Genomic DNA, 19317 nt, shown 5'->3' with positions numbered 1-19317 from the left:
TCATACTGTCTGGTCAAAGTAACTGCAGTGAGCTTTAAAAAAAAAAAAAAAAAAACATCTGAGTATTTCAGAGCAGCAGAATTTTCCTTTGGGTGGCATATGCTTAAATTTCCAAGGGAGTGACCAACTGAAAAAAAAACAACCTCAAAGAGTGACACCTCGAGCTTTGAGGAGAACACAGTCAATATCACTGATTTGCTTTTCAGACATGCAAATATAATGTGCTAAATATTTCCTCTTGTATCTTTTGTCTTTTTTTCTGCTGCAGAGCCTTCTGAATCAGTAGCGCTCGAGAGGAAAGCAAAGATGTGGAAGAGGTCAAAGGTGACCGATCAAACTGCCGCTGGGCAGACGGGTAAGTGCAAGGTGACGGACGCCCTCTTTGGTTGGGTCAGTCCAAGGGTTTGTATTGCAGCTCTCTCTGCCTTTATTTCCTCTTATCTGAGGAACGATGATGAACAGGGTCTCTCTGACTTATACAACTAATCTTCAGACAAAATAAAGATTTGAGTGAAATTGCATTCAAGAAAAAGAAAACAATCTGTGAGACATCAAAACACCCGGGGAAGTTTACCAAGTCAAAGATCTCATACGGTCTGTTTCTACAAAATTAATCTTTTTAAGAAGACTTGGAAAACCCAAGACGTCTGGAAAATGCTGTGCTATGTTGAGGGCTGACCATTTCCACTGAGAGAATATGAAGACAAGCACCTGAGTTTTTTCTTTTGTAAAGTGCAACAGTCCAAATATTATTCATGGTTTTTCAAGAAAACTCAACAGCAAAGGATATGTTTTCTCATCAAGAACATAGATGCCATTTTTCGAAGGAGGCTTTTTGGTAAAAAAAAAAAAAAAACAGCAGCAGCAACAGCAAGTTTGAAGGATTGTGGTTACGAAGATGTCTGTCAACTAATTGAACAAGGGGGTCAGAGATGCCAGAAGATGAGATGCAAATAAGATGTGTTACCACTGAAGAGTGTATGCTGTGAAAAAAAGTCTCATGACAAAAGAAGATAGACAAAGAATCTTCACTCATGGTTACTCTGAGTGTAACTGAACAACAATTGCTAGTCGCTGCTATAACTGAAGAGATGGCATGAAGAAATGGAAGACAATATTAAGGCGTATTTTAAATCAATTTCCAAGAAGTTGCTTTTCCACAAAGTATTTGCAGATAATTTCTCTCAAGCACTGCGTAGGAATCATCCTGAGATGTCGTGAAAGCCATGAGTGAGCTTGAAGTTAAATCTAATTTGCAGTTGCACAGCACAACTATTAACATGCTGCTGCAACAACATAATGCTAACATACTGCATTATACTTTGTCTATAACTAACCATTGTTGTGTGATGTGTCTCTGAATATGTGTGTCTCTGAATATGTGTGTCTCTGAATATGTTGTTCTGTCCAGGTTGTGTCTATGTGTTTGTGCCTCCCATTCCTGGGTTATACTGTATATTGTGGTGTTTTATGTTTATTGTGACCGTAATCCTGTCGAAGCTCCAACCTGCCATGGTGCTTCTGTCAGGATTAATATTTACCTGTCCTGTTCCCTCTCCTGCTGTCACGTTGCGTGTTTAGTCGACTCTTCAGAGGGAGTTCAACCAGACGACAAAGGTATGCGAGCAAAAAAAATGAAAGAAATCAAATTACACAAACGACTCACCTTCTGTAAGTGCATGACTCCACGTTGGGTGAGTTGCATGTATGATGTGATCTTCATCACGCCTTGAAAGGTGTCATTCGAAATGGATGACTCAACTTTCAGTGTCACAACCGATGCATTTCATTGTGACATTTTAATCAACCTCCATATGAATACTAAGGCTGTTGCTAGTGGGCACTGAGGTTGATTTCCATGTGTCTGCTTCATCTTGTAATTTAAAGGGAAAATGCCACTTTGAAAAATGTATGTCCACATAATGATGAGTCCTGTAAAGTATGTTGGCACAGTTCTGTCTCAATAAGTAAACTTGCTCTACAGGGACATCCCCAAAAGGTAGCATGATATCTACTTAAACTGAGATAAACTGACTGGCCAACTCAATGACCACATTAAAATCACATACATCTTCAAGCTCAAACATAATCAACTTGTAAGTTTAGATGCAAACAGCAAGAAATTGGTATCCAGTAGACTACAAATGAAACATATTTCAGGCTGTTCTTTCATACGAAGACCACCAAGGTAAACTGACTCCCCCCTTTAAGTTACCCTCTCTCTGTACTGCTTTATTATTTTTAGCCTTTTCCTGCCTGACCCTCATGCTCTCCTTCGCTTCACTGTGATGACCAGGACTGTCACAGATACAAAATTGCAATTTCTATGATCCTTGCAGCTCAAAGCAGGTCCAAGAGAGCCATATGCTGTCTAGTTAACACAGAACATTGAGGTGTGGAGGTAATCAGCTGGAACGACAGCTGTAACCTCGGGGAGCCCTTTGGCCTCACCCAACTCTCAATATCCTTTGCTTTCTTGTATTCCTTTGACTACAGCTTTGGGGGAATTTGGGCCAACACAAGTAGACAATGCTCTTTGGTATCAAATCATAGATGGCAATTGTCTTTCTCTGTTAACATGGCAGTGAACTAAAATAAATTAGAAACAATAATGAATCAGGAAAATGTTTGTCACATCTATAAAATGAAAAATGGTGATATCAGTAAAGTCTCAAGAATACCTTGAATAATGTTGTCCAGGACAATTAAGACCAGTGAATCAAATTACATTGGGACATACACAAATGAAAAGAGTCTATTATTATTTAATGCATAGCTTTCAAGCTACAAAATAGATAGTAGAATGGCAAAGAAGTTAAGTCCTAACAGCCAAAAAATGGAAATGGTTAAAGCTGCACTGATGTCAATAAACACAACATCACACACAACAGTGGGGACATGTTGGTGAGTCAACACCAACAAACTTTGGGAGAGCTTATCATTCATTCATTTATTTATTTGGAAATTCCAGCCAGCTGTATTTATAATGCTCCTTTCATTCACAAAGGCATTTCAATAACGCCATAGAAGACATTAAATAATAAAAACCCAAATTTAAAGAAAACTGGAATATCTCCTGTGGGTTTTTTCCAGCTCCGTGGAGCGTTGTGGTCCACACACATATGGTCCGAAAAAAAAGTGCTGAATAAAGATGCAAATGCAGAAGAAAAAAAACTGTGTACAATGCAAATAAAAAAGGTGGTTAAAACTGCAAACAGAGACTCATTCCTTACAAGGGAATGCCTATCGAGTTAACAGTTCATCATCATGAAATCCAGCTACAACAAAAGGAGACATGAAAAGTAAAGCAAGAACAAAGTGCAACTGTATCAGAAACAAGAAGAGTTAAGGTATTTTTTCGCCACAGGCTTTTCAGACAAGGACTGGATGTAACTAATTTAGCTTGTTAGTGATTGAAAAACTATATCAAGAGTCCTGTGATGTTTGCATCTCATATGACTCGCACATATAAACCTACACAGCATTTACAAAGCAAATCATGTTAAATCTGCTTAGTAATGACAGTATCCTAATGATTCTTTCTGGACCAAATTTACGACAATTATACTGCTTAAAATACTTTCTTCGTACTGACCCATGAAATCAATGCCCAGCTTAAACACGCAGCTATAATTACTGTTCAACATTAATATGCTGGTCATATTTCCATGCAAATAAATTGCTTTTAATGGCGTCACCTTCACGATTCCACAACATCCAGCTTGTTAACAGCTTCAACACTTATGTAGTGATATCAGCGCTCTGCCACATACACTACTGTTTTTCCATGCCCCAAGCATTTTACCTCGATTGCGCTTGAGACTGCAAAACGCTGCGGCTCCCTGCTCATTCCTTCATACTTCAACTATATATTCTATAGTGTATATTCTGCCTATTACAGGTCTTTCATGCCAAGAGAAAATAATTAAAGATCCCCGGACCAGCTGAACCCCTGTGATCAGCATTCAGTGATGCCGCCCTCGAGATTGCTTGGGTGGGTTAGTCCGTATTGGTGCTCTCAGGTGTTCTGGGACTTCTGCAAAGCACTTAAACTTGCTTCGTGCTCATTTCTAGAGTTTTGAATAGCTTTTAAAGTGAACCAAGTTGGACTCATACTTTATATCCTGTGGACCTCTAGAGACTGCAGAGGCAGCACGTTTTTTTTCCTAACAAAGAAAACTTCTGGCCAACTTTCCCTGTTTTGAGTGCCCACAACTTAGACTGAACTGTGCTAGAAATAAGAATAATATGTAGTACTGTAGTTAAAATAAGGAAATAGGGGGTTTAATTAATAACAGATGTCAACCTTCATGCCTATAGATAGCTAATTGTCTTATTTGAATTTCATCATATAGCTGACAAATGAAAAGTTCAAATAAAAAATCAAAATGTCTAGATATTGTAAACGTTACGTTAAAAGTTAGTTGACTAACCTTATGTTTTATATATTCAACTTCCTGAAAGTCAACTCTGAAGACATTTATGAAATGTCCACATGGCACATCTCTGTCACGGCCATGGACTGCTTCTTTAGGCTCATACAAAGAGGAAAAAACTTTATTTATTTATTATCTGTTATTAAGTCCAACGACTGCACTGCCTACATTTAAAATAAGATTTAGCACAAGGCCTCTTTAAACTGGATCCATTTACAACATATAAGGTGTTCAGAGAAAGTATGAAACTCTAGAGATGTACTTGTTAATGTAGAATTGACCATATACTTAGGAAATGTGGACAAACAAAATAAACCAGTAATTTGATTGAAATAAGAATTAGTGGAAAAAGATCAAATATATCACTTATATTCCAGTAAACCAAGATTAATTCAAAGAAAATATAGATTGTCTGTAATTACCATTGACTCAAAGTTCCCACTGATGTTTCAACGTGACATAAACATTGATGTTTACGGAAAGAGTCCTACAGCACCGACTATTAGCTCATTACGCCTGCTACTTGCATAAATATAGCCACTTAGGGGTGATTGTTAATATGAAGATTAAACACCCACTACTAATGTCAAGAGGCCGATGAGGATGGAGTCTAAAGCACATTAAATTGTGGTGTTGGAATTTGTCTCGATGCATAAATTCGACAATCTTAATCCTTTTTTGGAAAGGTTTCGTACTTTTGACCGTACAGTTGGTCGTTTGCACTGCTCCTTATGAGCACTCTGTTTGGAGGATATAGTGTCAGAGCAAAGCCAACACACAGGAGATGCTAGAGAAGGTGGGGATGCAAATTACCTAACTTACATTCTGTTCTTTCAGAAAGAACAGAATGATTTTTTGCAAAATTCGAGAATGGGTATAACAAACCTTTGTCAGGGTCAAATTTAAGGCAGCAGAGATCGTTTTGCGAAAATATTTGATAACTTTTGTATTTGCTTAAGTCATCCATATTTAGATGTCTGATTTTATTCAGAAAAGACTCGATATTTTTGAATAATTTAGAAAAAATAAATAAAGAGGGTTAAACTGATCGAGTTATTTGGTCTTTTCTTAGCAATGACTGCTTTAGATGTTTGACCCTTTATCGTGGCATTTTTATACCAAACGTTTAAATGTGACTTTGTGTGAAACTTACACTTACACCTACATATGTTAACTGGGTATTTGTCTGGGTATTAATTTGTATTTGTTATTCACGTTTGAACAAAAACTGAATACAGTCTTATTCAGTCTTTCTTTCAAAGATCTTTTTTTCTTCAAACATACTGTTTGATGATTTACAAAGGTGGCTCCTAAAATAAGATTAACATTTTCATGCTTTGACGAACATATTGCACATACTGCATCTTATATTACTTGTCCCCTCTATACATTTAAGCTTGTCTTATTGTTAATTTTTTTTCATTTAACCAGGCATCAAGAAGAAGTCGAAGGTGCCTGGTGTCATGATAACGCAGTTTATGGAGGAACTTCCAGAGGGAATGTCAACTCCAGATTTCACTCGCAAACCTATTGCTCTGACTATTCAAGAGGGTAAGTCTTCATGTCTTTGAGTGATGGAATCATTCCACCATCAATTTCAAAAAAATATTGCATGCACTGTTCGGGTCACGAGGGAGGAGTAGATGAGTGGGTGTTTTATATGGACTTATTTGGTAAGAAGTTTTTAAGGTTATACCACATTGACACTTTTGCCCTCATCCCTCAAGTATTGTCTCAAAATGTATCTAAATCCGACATTTTAAACTAGATCTTCAACAACAGAATGTATTTGTGATTTTAAAAGTGTCACGTCATTACCCAGGTAACGTCTAATGCCATATGGAGAGACTGCGTGCTCCAACCAAGTTTGGGCTGTTTTTGGTCGTTGTCACTATATAAAGCTTCCAGGCACTGGGAATGATTTGTCACTAATAAGGAAATTCATTTTATCCCCTTCCAGGTAAATGCGCCATCTTTAAAGCCAAAATAGTGGGCACCCCAACACCTACTGTAACATGGAGCAGAGCAAACGGAGAAATACATTTTCACCCCGACATGTGCATGCAGAAGTATGATGAAGCATCTCTAGAACACACCATTGAGGTAAGCTTTACATGTAGTAGTGAGGTATAAATGGTGACAATCTGCAAGAAACCCTAAAGGCATGGTCATATTATGATTCCAATAAACAAAAATCTACCCGCACTCGGCCCAAAAATAAGGATGTGATATCCCAATAAATAAACATTGATCAGCTATCACAGACTGTAAACATTGTATAAAAGTGATGCAACAATTTGTAGTGTGATAATGTACAAAACAGAGTGATATAATGTGAGATTGCAGCGAATCCGGTCACATGCTTAAATTTGTCCGTAGTTTGGTATTCAATGGAAGTGAATATGCAACGGAGCAAATATTTGTGCACTGAAAATGTACTGTGACAATGCCTTAAGACTCAATAATTTAATAATAATAATAAAATGCTATTAACTTTGTGTTTGCATTTTATTAGTTTCCGAAGGTCGCTCCAGAGGACGCTGACACCTACAAGTGTTTTGCAACAAATGAATATGGAAAGGCTGTTTGCACTGTTGTCTTGAATATTATTGAGGGTAGGATCCTTATTTTTCTTTGAATTACTGCATCTATCAAGTGTAATAGATACTCATTTTTTTAATGAACTTCTTCATACGTTGGCACAATTTTCTTGAACTGTGACAAGAATGAAAATTAAGTTAACCTTTTGTTTACAGTTGGATTCTCTAAGAGCAAGGAACTTCAAAAGAAACAAGTAGAAGGTGAGATTATAAACACATGACCTTTCTAAGTTATTTCTGAAGAGGATTGCAAATATTTCTGGGCAACCAGCTGAGTACAAAGATGAATTGAGGTTGATGGTTCTCATCTAAGCTATCAATACTCTGAATGATGCAGCAGCTCAATTTCTCTGTGCTATAACATGGCCCATATATTTTCATAGCAACATGACATTTTTTCACTAATTGGAATTACTGAGAAAAATCCTCCTGTCATGAAACATCTGTCATATTAGCGCCGTGCCACTTTACACTAGACCCGTTAATGACTCTGAAATTGACTGAAAACCGTGCACATCAGCAACCAGAATCATGTTCAGTGGTATGAACCCAACACAGCGTGCTAAAGTTCAGCAACCTGGAAGGAGCCATCGCTTTTATTTTCCTTATGGTTTCCTGAGATTAAAAAAATCTGGTCAGTTATCCCTGTTTCTCTGCCAAAGCATTGTTAAGTAGACAGCTTAACAACATAATATTTAATGTAATATTTGATCATTCAGATAATGTGTGTGAGAAGTTGAATATTATTTGGGCATTAAGGGATAATATGCCATGTGTGGATGTGGTGCCAATGAAATAGGATAAGATTTGTTTCTATTAGCCATTTAAGTGCATCTTCACCCCCAACTGTGAGCCTAACTCCACCCACTGCATAATTTAGCAAAATAGTATATTTTTTTTTGTAAATTAGTCCCCAATGTTTGTCTCAGAATTATACATTTGGTTAGAAATGTCAGTAATAACATAAGCATGTGTTTCATCAAATTAAAGTCGTATTATTTAGATTACAGCTTTAAAAAAAAGTAAGTACAAGTGTGCAGTATGTCTTGTAAGCTGAAAAAATAAGTTTTTATATTATCAAAAAGAAAACAAATCCTATGGAGTTTGAATCAAACTATTATATGTAAGCTATTAATGAAGTTAAATGGAACCTGCTCTTTTTGAATACTAGCATGACATACATTCAGTAATGAGCTGTTGTTTTTCTTTATGGTTCACCAGAAAAAACAGACTTCAGAAAACAGCTTAAAAAACGGTGAGTAAAATATACCTTAGTAAATATATCTGTTTGTCTCTTAAATTAATTTAAGTTATGATATTTGTATTATGCTTGTGATTCCTTTTCTATGACGGTTTGAGAGTTATTATTTGAGTGAAAACATGTGGGTTTGTAGGGCTTAATGAAATATCTCTGAACAGTAATCTTGATGGAACACGTGAGGAAAAGACGATGGAGCCAGAGGAGAAGGTCTGGGAAATTCTCCTTAGTGCCGACAAGAAAGACTACGAGCGCATCTGTGCGGAGTACGGTATCACGGACTTCCGTTATATGCTGAAGAAACTCACTGAAATGAAGAAAGAGAGAGAGGAGGAGATTGCAGAGGTATGTGTCTTTTTGATTATCCTTTAATACCATCGCAAGCATGTCCAACCCAACATCTCTCATATGTTTAATTGTATTTGTTTGTTTTTGGTGCCTTACCTTTCTTTTTCTCTTAATTTCTATTGTAGTTTGTTACACACATCAATACACTGAAACATATTCAAGTCAATGACAACGACTGTGCAACATTTGAGTTGGACATGGACCTCAAGGACCCTGCCAGCAGACTTTTCCTGTACAAGGTGAGGGGCTTTACCTACTAACTAGAGTATAACCTCACTGCATTTTATTACCCATCATCAATATGGTAACATGCCCATACATTCTGCAGGATGGCATCATGGTTCCATTCACCTCAGAAGAAAGCGATGCTCAGAAGCATAATTTGAAACAAATTGGCAAGAAATACGTATTCACAATTAGAAATCTAGGTTCAGGGGATGCTGGACTCTACTCAGTGGATGTTGGGGGCATCAATGTATTCTCCACAGATTTCAAAGGTACGTCTTCAATCAAATTAGATTAAGTTTAATGGAAATGGATTGGACAGATTGATGAAGTTTAAAAGAAGGTTCTCCCTGATTGTTTTTTTCTATTTTGTGGCTTTCTGTAACTTTTCAGTGCCTGAAGTTGACTTTGCTGTCAAAATAAAAGAGGTTAAAGCAGAAGAACGACAGGACGCCATCTTTCAATGTGTCCTGACTGCACCTCTAAATGATCTCAAATGGTTGGGCAAAAGCGCTCCGCTGACAAATAGCGAGAAACATGAAATCACTGTATCTGAAGATAAGCTCATCCACAAGTTGATTGTGCGAGACTGTATGCCTTTGGATGGCGGCATCTATGCTGCTGTGGCCGGAATCAAATCCTGCAATGCCTGGCTTGTAATTGAAGGTGAGAAAATGTTAAAAAAGAATCCATTTGCATGCATACATTTGGAATACCTTCAAGATACTTTTCCCTGATCGCAAATATTTGTTAAATTCCAAATAGAATATAATTATAAACAAGTTTGTCGTATTATCTTTTATAGCTGACAAGGATCCTGCCAACAAGGGAAAGAAGGCAGTTCGCAAAACTACTTCGGCTGGAGGCGGTAATGACGAAGATCTGGCGAAAATAGCTAAGGAACAGCAGGAAAAATATCAGAAAGAAATGGAGGAAAAAATTGAAAATGCCAAGAAGGCTCAAGCAGAGCGAGAAGTTGCAGAAGCAGCTGCCAAAGTGGAGAATGAAGCGGCTCAAAAGGCAGCGGCCGAAGCAAAAGCTGCGGCTAAAGCGGCGGCTAAGGCAAAGAAGGCGGCGTCCGACAAGGATGCAGCTGCCAGGAAGAAAAAAGGAGCTGGTGCAGATGGAGCAGGTGGTGCAGGGGGAGCTGGTGGTGCAGATGGAGCTGGTGGTGCAGGGGGAGCTGGTGGTGCAGGGGGGGCTGGAGCTAAGGGTGGCAAAGGTGTAGGTGCTGGTGGTGCCCGTGGTGCAGGTGGTGCCGGTGGTGCAGGTGGTGCCGGTGGTGCCGGTGGTGCAGGTGGTGATGGAACTGACGGTGGCATAGGTGCAGATGGTGGTGCCGGTGGTGGAGGTGAAGGAGAAGATGGAACTGCAGCTGGAGCTAAACGTAGAGCTAAAGGCGGAGCTGGAGGTGGTGCAGGCGAAGGCTCGGGAGAAGACTTTGAAGGAGAAGAAGAATACGATTCATTTGAAGACAGTGAGGGAGCGGGAGATGGAGAAGGAGCGGGAGTGGGAGGTGGAGGAGGAGTGGGAGATGGAGAAGGAGGAGAAGGAGGAGAAGGAGGGGAAGGAGGTGGAAAAGGTGGTGGAAAAGGAGGGAAACGCAAGAAACGTGTGAGAGATGGTCCACTTGTTCCAGATACAGTGATAGGTAAGAACATAATTCGTACTCTAATCTATGTTGAGAGGCTTATTGACAAACACTTGCTTCTAAAATGTGGCCTTTATTCTCCTAAATACTATATAAAGATCTTTACAGGGAAACTTCTTTAAATATGGAATCATCATTATTAACATTAAGAATAGTGTTAGCAGTAGAAGGTGTTTGTATTTTGTTGTTGTTGATGTTTTTATGTTTTGAGATTAGTCTCTTCTTTTTTTCTCTTGTCCGCATTTTACAATTTTCTTTATTTTTATTATGTAACTGTTGTTCGTCTCTTCCATTAACTTTCAGAATTATTACAAAAATCTATTAATCTCTTAATCTTTCATTAATGTGTTTAAAAATATATCTTTAATCAACAATACTTTTATAAAGAACTTTGACAAATGTTTTTTCAAAAGAAGAACGTATACAAACTTTGCTCGGATCATGCAAAAATAAATGTCAGAATGTATATCACATTTATTTTTAGTCAGAGTCAAGTCACCATTAGTTTAACATCGATAGTAAATTATTATATACTTGATATTCTGAATGAAGTTGCTACTTATTATCACTAATAGGAGATAATAACGATGAGGGAACGACAAATCAACCAGGTGAAAAATCTGGGAAAAAAGGAAAACGTCAAAGAAAGAAAAATGTGGAGGTTGAAGAAGCTGTTGTTGGTAAGAGATGTCAAAGGCTGCATGTTGTAAATCATTTACTGACTATTGAAGTCATTTGAGAATGAAAATGACTGTGACATCACAAATGTAGAAAACTCTCAACGTTTCCTAACTTTGATGCACGCTGACAGACAAAGCTCTGCGCTGCTCCACTTTGCAGATCATAGTGAAACAGCTCAACGTTGGCCCGGTGAGTTTCAAAACATAGTTCAGAAAGAGTTTGGCGAACCTCAGGGACAGAACTTACTTTATTGTATATTTTACTCATTTGGCATAGGTTCAGAATAAAGTTTAATATTTCATGAAAATCATTGCAGTTGTAAACACTACAGTACAGTTGAGTTTTTATCCTACCCAGGAAACTTAATTGCTGACATGGTTTTTAGTTAAAATCATTGAAAACCCTGGGATTTAACTATTTATTATTAGAGAACTGCTAAATCTAGAAATCATTTATTATTTAACAAGTGCGACAACATTGATTAATTAAACATAATTATATATTTCTTTATATATTTTAGTTTCCGTGCCTCTTTCATGCTATACTACAGACAGTAGTATAGCATGTACATATGCTATGCTAAATTCTGCTTCTTCCATCTAATCCTTGACTCAAATGAATATAGATCGTCTATATTTATGTTTTGTGTGTATTAAGTATGCTTTTGTGTTTGTTGACAGGTTTGTCTTATTGTTGTTATAAATACCATGTTTAATTCAAGTGTGTTATGTTAAAGGGGGAAAATGGAAAAGGTGACTAAACTAAAGAAAGGTGATTTTGTGGTTTGGTAACAGAAATACTAACACTACCTTTTTAGACAATTTACACTGACGTTCATCTTGTTGAATACTACCAAAATAAAAATTAAGTATCAGCACTTTTTTCCACTGATATTACTCCTTGTAGTAAAGTATTTGTGATACCATGTCTACATGTAACAAGTGATACTTGAGTCACTACACTTCAGTCTGAACTTCAAAAGAGAAACAAACCAAGAGACCCTTAGGTTAATTAAGTAACTTCACAAACAACCATTATGGAACCGATCTTGAATATCACCTTTTCCGCCACCCCCTTTTTCTGTATTGAAGTAAATGTTTTGTTATTTATGTTGTTGCTGCTGATCTTGTTTTCATTCTCCATGTTGTCATTTTAATTGTTTTCATTGATGTTATTTGTAAGGCATATCCAACAGCAAATGAAAATCAATGGATTGATGGTAATTGATATCCCCTAACACTGAAAATAAAGCAAAAAACAGAGAGGCGAGTGGTGCCAGTGGTGATAATGGCACCGGGCCAGCAGCAGTCTGTGATGAATCTGCTGAAAATGGTGAGGGTGCAGACGGCGGTGAGCCAGAAGCAGCTGGCAAGCGATCAGGTCGTGCACGGCAAGGCCCATTGATCGTGGAGACAGTTAGTGGTAAGATTACTGGCGCTGCATTAACTGCTGCATGGGAAGCAATGCCACGGAATAAAGTCATTTGATGAGCAGATGGGTTGAGGGTTAACACTAAATGTGTGTGGCCACTGAGCAGAATGCTACATTTGATCTCTAACTGGTTAAAAGGCCTTTCAGAATGATCAGCAAGAGTGGATTTGACCTTGAGAGTGTCAATACAAAAAATGTGATGCACTATTGGTTTTGCCAATAGCACACCATATAACAGTGAAATGAATCAAAACATACTTAAATCTTATGTTTTGGAGACTATAGCATTGATTTTATCATTTTATTTCTATGACCTACAGGTTGGATATCAGCGGACGATACTTAAACGTCCACCTCCGACTCTTGTATTGTTTTGCCGACTGTGAGTGCGTGTCTATGTGCGTGTAAGTAATGTCTTTAACCGCACCTGTGCTCTGTGTTAACAATCTTGCTTGCCTTTTGAAATGGTAATTCAGGATGAGTCGGTGCATTGAGGTGAATAATTTACACTAGCAAACACTGAACTGATCATGTTCTTGATGCAATCACTGCAACACTTGTGTGTTGACACATTCTTGCATACTTTGAAGATGGAAGATGACTGAAGCCAACTTTGGAGGATGACATGCTCTAAAGCCCACTTCTGCATTACGAAGACGAAATCCAGTTTAACCAGACAAAAATGCTAATTTCTTCCACTGACCAAGGAAATGTCAGGCTTAAGTGGATTTTTTTATATTTCAAGGTGTGCATTTCAATCGAGAATAACAAAATGAACAGAGGCAAATGAGGGCCTCGCTGATGAAGTTCTTATGAGCTTCAACTCTTCCAAATTTTTCAAGATGAAGAAAGACTACTCCCAAAGAAGAGAATCAAGCTACACACTAAACAAGAATACATCTTCATCAAGTTACAAACAAATATTCTCTTTCATCCCTTACAAACTTGGATAAAATAGTCTGTTCAAGTATGATATTTTCTGACATATCTGCATTTTAATATGTATTTTATGATGCCATTAAAAAATACATGATATCAACAAAAATGCACAAAGGAAAAAGTGTGATGACTCTGAGGTAAGTGTGTAAACATCCATACATGGATGCGTTCAAAAAACTTGAAACAACTAAACAACTTGTAGGCAGATGTGAGCTGTTGGCCGTGAGCATTCAATAACTTCGTGGTTGATGAATCCTCAGATCCAGGAGTTCACTTTCATGCTGGGCTTTCTGACTGCAAAGCCATTGTTGGAGAAGCAGCAGAGCTGGAGTGTAAAGTGAGCAGTGAAGACTGTGTGGGAGTCTGGTACAAAGATGGAGATGAGGTAGGCCCAGGGACTAAATGGTTTTGATGTTACTGCAGTAATATAGACAAATAGGATTGTCATGTATTCATATATGTGAGAGCTTCAGATGGGACCTCATTCATATTTGAGTTTACAGTAATGTGTTTGTTTTCTTCTAGATTCAATCATCTGAGGGTATAACCATTTCAAAAGAGGGAACTTTCCACAGGCTGAAAATACACAAAGTCACAGAGGAATTCGCTGGAAAATATAAATTTGAAGCAGATGGACGGAAGACAGAGTCTATGATTGTTGTTGAAGGTAGGAATAATTTCCCTACAGAAATTACTCATTTGCATTAAGAGGTTGCATCACTCATTAATGAGCGCCCACAAGTTGTGATGAAAATTGATTTTTCCTGCAGATTACTTTGAAGTACATAACTAGAAACAAAAAAGACTTTTAGACTCTTAAAATATCTCTCTTTATTGTTTTACCAATCACTGTAGATCCACCCAGATTTTCTGCTGAGGAACTGGAAGCATTTAAAACCCCCGTAACAGTGAAAAAAGGACACAAAGCTACCTTCAAACTACCTTATGTTGGAAAGGATCCTATAAAAATTCAGTGGTACCTTGAAGGTGAGGAGCTTTCAGAGGAATCAACTATCAAGTTAGATCACTCGGAGGGTTGTAGCAGTCTGCTTCTAACCAAACTTCAGCGCAAGGACAGCGGGGAAGTCAAGATAAAACTCAAAAATGAGTTTGGCACTGTTGAGGCAATCAGCCAGCTTATTGTACTGGGTATGTATACAAACATTATTTGACAGTATTTTATATGCACTTATAGAGTAAGTGGCCAACAAATGACCTGCCTAACTTATTTGTTTTGTTACACTTTAGGTAACATGTTCAGCCCAGATTAATATTCAATATGCTACTTTGTTTTCTGGCAGATAAACCCACTCCTCCAATGGGACCTCTGGAGATTGTGGAAGCCTCCTCCTCTGCAATTGATTTCAAGTGGAGGCCTCCAAAAGACAGCGGTGGCTGCAAGATAGGCAACTACATCATTGAGCGAAACCAAGTTGGCCGCAACACCTGGAAGAAGGTGGGGCCGATTGGTCCAGAGAACAAATACAAGGACTCTGATGTAGACCACGGCAGGAGGTACTGCTATCGCATCAGAGTGGAGACTGAAATGGGCACCAGTGAGCTGATGGAAACAGAGGACATCCAAGCCGGAACAAAAGGTAAACTCAGACCAATGTCTGAGTTTGCATTGACAGATTCACTTGGGGATGCAAAGAAAAATAAGCACCAGTCTCTCGCAAGATCCCAACTTTGGTGAACCGACACATTTCCAAAGTTGACCAATAGGAAAAAAATCTTGACGGTGTTGATGTTTGAAGGGAGTCTGAGATTCCAAAACGGAAGAGGCTATTTTAGCTTTTAGGCTTTTAGCTTTTTCACCGCTTGGGGATTCAAAAGTGCATCCCCAAGCGGTGAAGGGTGTACTAACCTAGTGAGTACACCCTTCATTATCAAGCAACCACCATCTTCAATTCATGAAATCCCACTGATTTCACTCGCCACTTTTAGGTGTAACTGGGTCTTGACTAACGACAAATCAATTTACATTTTTGACTAAGAAATGATAACAGATCCCAATCTTTTGTGTGTACAGCATACCCTGGACCTCCATCAGCACCAAAGGTTGTAAGTGCCTTCAAAGACTGCATCACCCTCTCTTGGTCTCCTCCATCCGACACTGGAGGAACCAATATTCTTGGATACAACCTTGAGAAACGCAAGAAGGGCAGCAACCTGTGGGGCATAGTCAATCCACCCGATGATATGATCAAAGGTTACTGATTATTTATACCTTATATCTGTTTGATCATGTTAAGATCTGTTTCAACACAAAAGTGAATGTCTAATGATTTATTGCTGCGATTCATATATTGAATATGTGTTTTTTTTCTTCCTATACAGGTAAGGGATGTGGAGTTAAAGATGTGGTCGAGGGCATGGAGTACGAATTCCGTGTGTCAGCAATCAACAACTCTGGAGCGGGTGAATTCAGTACATCATCTGAGTTTGTGTTTGCCAGAGATCCTAAAAGTAGGTGGACATTTAGCACTGTTATCAGAGTCAATATTTCATCATCACCTCATATAGCCTACGTATTGCAGCGCTGAATGTGAATCATATGTTACAGAGCCTCCGGGTAAAGTCATAGACTTCAAAGTGACGGATTCCAACTACACAACCCTGTCCCTGTCTTGGACCAAACCCAAGGAGATTGAGGGAGTTGAGGATGAAGCCAAGGGATATTTTGTGGAAATCAGGCCTGCAGAGAACACCGAATGGGATCGCTGCAATTCAAACGCAGCAACCTTGAATTTCTATACAGTGAAAGGCTTGAAGTCAATGGGCATGTACTGGGTGAGAGCCAGAGCTACTAATGATGGTGGAGAGGGAGAGCCACAGGAGCTGGATAATTACATCCTTGCTATGCCCCCCTGGTAAGAAAATCACTTATGTCAAACTGTTAATAGTGTGATTACAGGGAAACACCTGTATAGTTAAAGACCCAGTAGTTGTGCAATCAGTGAGTTTAAGTTACTGATGAAAAAAATCTGAATTTAAAACAAATAAAATAGAGGGTTATTGTTAAAATCCATTCCTAAGTTAATCTTTCGCAGTGGAATTGTGTGATTTTTCTTCTGGTTTGCACATTATCCCTAAAAAGGCAATTGTCAAAATCAAAATAATGACAATTAATGACCAACTTGCATCTTGCTGTTCACCCAGTGAGACCACGATTCACGGATGCCAAAATCAAAAGTTTCATGGTGGTGAGAGCGGGGAACTCTGCACGATTCAACATTAACTTTGAGGTAATTTAGGAAGAACTTAAGATGAGATATATCCATGACAATGAGTATATAGTGATCTAATTTCGTCTTCTAACAAAATCATATTTCCTAATTCTTTGTAGGCATCTCCTTGGCCTGAGGTCATCTGGCTGAAAGATGGATCGCCCGTGCCTAAAAAGGTGACCATCAGCAATACAGAGGGAACATCCCAGCTTCTGATTACTTCCGCTGAGCGCTCTGATACTGGAATCTATACTATCACTGTCAAAAACATTGTTGCCCAAGAATCATTCAGCATTGAAATTAGAGTCACAGGTGAGTTTGATAAATTATTTAACCTTCTTACTGTACAAATCATTTCCTCCTCTTCTATATACCGTAGATACAAATATTAATGTTTGTATCTGAACTCCAGATGAGCCGAAGCCACCAGGTCCTGTAGAGACTGACGAAAACGTGCCTGGCACAGTGACCATTTCATGGACCCCATCACCAGATGAGAAACGTGACGACAGGCTGCACTACATGGTGTCTAAGCGGGATTCAAGTAAAGGCACATGGCACACCATTGGAGATCGCATCTTCAACAACAGATTGACAGTCTGCAACATAATGCCGGGCAGAGAATACCAGTTCAGGGTCTATGCAAAGAATGACATGGGCCTCTCCAAACACTCCGAATCACCAAGGTGGCTGATTACCACCAAAAAAGGTATGTGAATGCTGGACTTGAAGTATATCTGATTTTGAAGAAAACACAGAATTAAGCATATTCAGTACTTGCATATTAACCACATATTTGCTTCTACAAAGCTATTGCTATTGGGTAACAAAAAGAAAAGTGTGTCTGTTTTTTTTGTTTTTTGTTTTAATCTGTGCATAGTTGAGTACACAAAATGCAGGTAAACATGTTGTGGTCAATACAATACTTTAAAGCTCAGTCAAAAGATTAGCTCTTGTTTGGGCCTTTGACATTTATTTTCTACTTGTATCAAGAGATAAGAACCATCCATCAATTTTCAGTGAAGTATCGTTACTATGGCTTTTTCTAGGGCTATCCATCCAAATTCATAGAATTTGCTCTCCAAACCATTTAGTCATCACATATCCTATTAGGACAGGCACAGAAACAGAGTGGCCATTATTTCTATGTTTTTCTGTATCATCATGAAGTACTACAGTATACAGTACCAGTCAAACGTTTGGACACACCTTCTCATTCAACTACTTTGAAGAATCTAAAATATTAAACATATTCTGGTTTGTTGAGCATTTGTTTGTTTACCACATAATTCCATATGTGTTCCTTCATAGTTTGGATGTCTTCAATATTAATCTACAATGTAGAAAAAAAATAAAAATAAAGAAAAACCATTGAATGAGAAGGTGTGTCCAAACTTTGACTGGTACTGTATATACGAAGGAACATAATGTACTGTACCTGGACATTTCCAATCACAGCCTACCTAAAGAACATCCTTCAGGTCAATGTACTTCTGTTAGATGATTACAGTTCTAATTTGATGCAATGCAAATGTTCTCTTTTCCAGAAAAGTTCACTCTGAACATACCAGATTCAAAGACATGTAATCTACAGTGTCCTCCCAAGTTCCTTGTCCCACTGAAAATGCACACTGCTCCTCAAGGGTATGAATGCTACATGAGCTGTGCTATAAAAGGGGATCCAACACCCCATGTTACCTGGCTCCGCGACAATATCAGTCTGAATACCAACACTAACTACTTTATCTCCAACACCTGTGGAGTCTGCTCACTGCTCATATTGAGAGTTGGACCTAACGACACCGGGGAGTACAAGATTGTTGCAGAAAACTCCATGGGGAGGGCCGAATGCTCCACTAAACTGACAGTCAGAGGTATATCTTAAACAGAGTATACCTGTATTTTAAAGATCACTAGGTCTGCAGAAATATGCATGTTGTACAGTGATGATCTCCTAAAATCTAAAACTAACTACTTCTTCTGTCTTTTTTTCCCCCCCAGAATAAATGAACACACTGAAGAGGATTGTATTGCTCTAAAATGCTTATAGAAACCAGTTTGTTGGTTATTCACATGATTATCTATAGATATAAGTAAACCCTGTCAAATGTTGAATGAATGATTATTTAATATTGCTGTGATACTTTCCTTATAGGTTGTTAACTACTTGACTAATTTCTAATCAGGCCGGCATTTATTTAAAGTTAAACTCACAATAAAGTCTTAGTGATGAAATAAAAGCCACCGATTTGTTATGTTTGTTTTGATTTCTATTGTGCAATCTCAATAAAAAGGAAGCTTTAAATACTAGTGTGAAATGCGGAATATTTTAACGCAGGTAGTATGCATGTTAAATAGCAAAATCATTTTCTGTACAGGACACTATGAAATAGTGTTTTATTGGTTTTAAAAGTTAATTTAAAAAAAATGTTTGTCTAAACCCTCATGGAACTATCAGCTTGTGTCTTTCAATTATTTTAAAATGTAGAGATTATTTGGTTGCAATCTTTTTTCAGTC

The 19317-nt window shown here is 38.1% G+C and overlaps 1 protein-coding gene across 1 annotated transcript; it reads left to right on the top strand.

The window, feature by feature from the left end:
* Nucleotides 1-306: 306 nt before the first annotated feature.
* Nucleotides 307-18684, top strand: LOC129106376 (immunoglobulin-like and fibronectin type III domain-containing protein 1). The gene is made up of 23 exons (XM_054617763.1): nt 307-355; nt 5868-5987; nt 6397-6539; nt 6952-7051; nt 7193-7237; nt 8431-8639; nt 8768-8881; nt 8971-9139; nt 9261-9533; nt 9673-10344; nt 11330-11388; nt 12451-12589; nt 13830-13954; nt 14095-14236; nt 14425-14718; nt 14871-15167; nt 15602-15781; nt 15910-16038; nt 16136-16439; nt 16727-16817; nt 16919-17111; nt 17212-17508; nt 18347-18684. Exons 1-23 carry the CDS (start codon nt 307-309, stop codon nt 18682-18684), a joined length of 4482 nt encoding a protein of 1493 aa, XP_054473738.1.
* The last annotated feature ends 633 nt before the right edge of the window (nt 18685-19317 follow it).

Source organism: Anoplopoma fimbria, chromosome 17 (assembly GCF_027596085.1).
Source record: "Anoplopoma fimbria isolate UVic2021 breed Golden Eagle Sablefish chromosome 17, Afim_UVic_2022, whole genome shotgun sequence".
In the NCBI taxonomy this organism is placed as follows: Eukaryota; Metazoa; Chordata; class Actinopteri; order Perciformes; family Anoplopomatidae; genus Anoplopoma; species Anoplopoma fimbria.
This window is presented reverse-complemented; position numbering and strand designations above follow the sequence as displayed.

What these genes read in the sequence shown, in the direction of transcription:
- LOC129106376 (XM_054617763.1), top strand. Translation starts at nt 307, where the DNA reads ATGTGGAAGAGGTCAAAGGTGACCGATCAAACTGCCGCTGGGCAGACG. An exon ending in AAGCGATCAGGTCGTGCACG is followed by an intron (nt 12,590 to 13,829) that starts GCAAGGCCCATT and finishes ATGAATCCTCAG; the next exon opens with ATCCAGGAGTTCACTTTCAT. An exon ending in GTTTGCCAGAGATCCTAAAA is followed by an intron (nt 16,039 to 16,135) that starts GTAGGTGGACAT and finishes CATATGTTACAG; the next exon opens with AGCCTCCGGGTAAAGTCATA.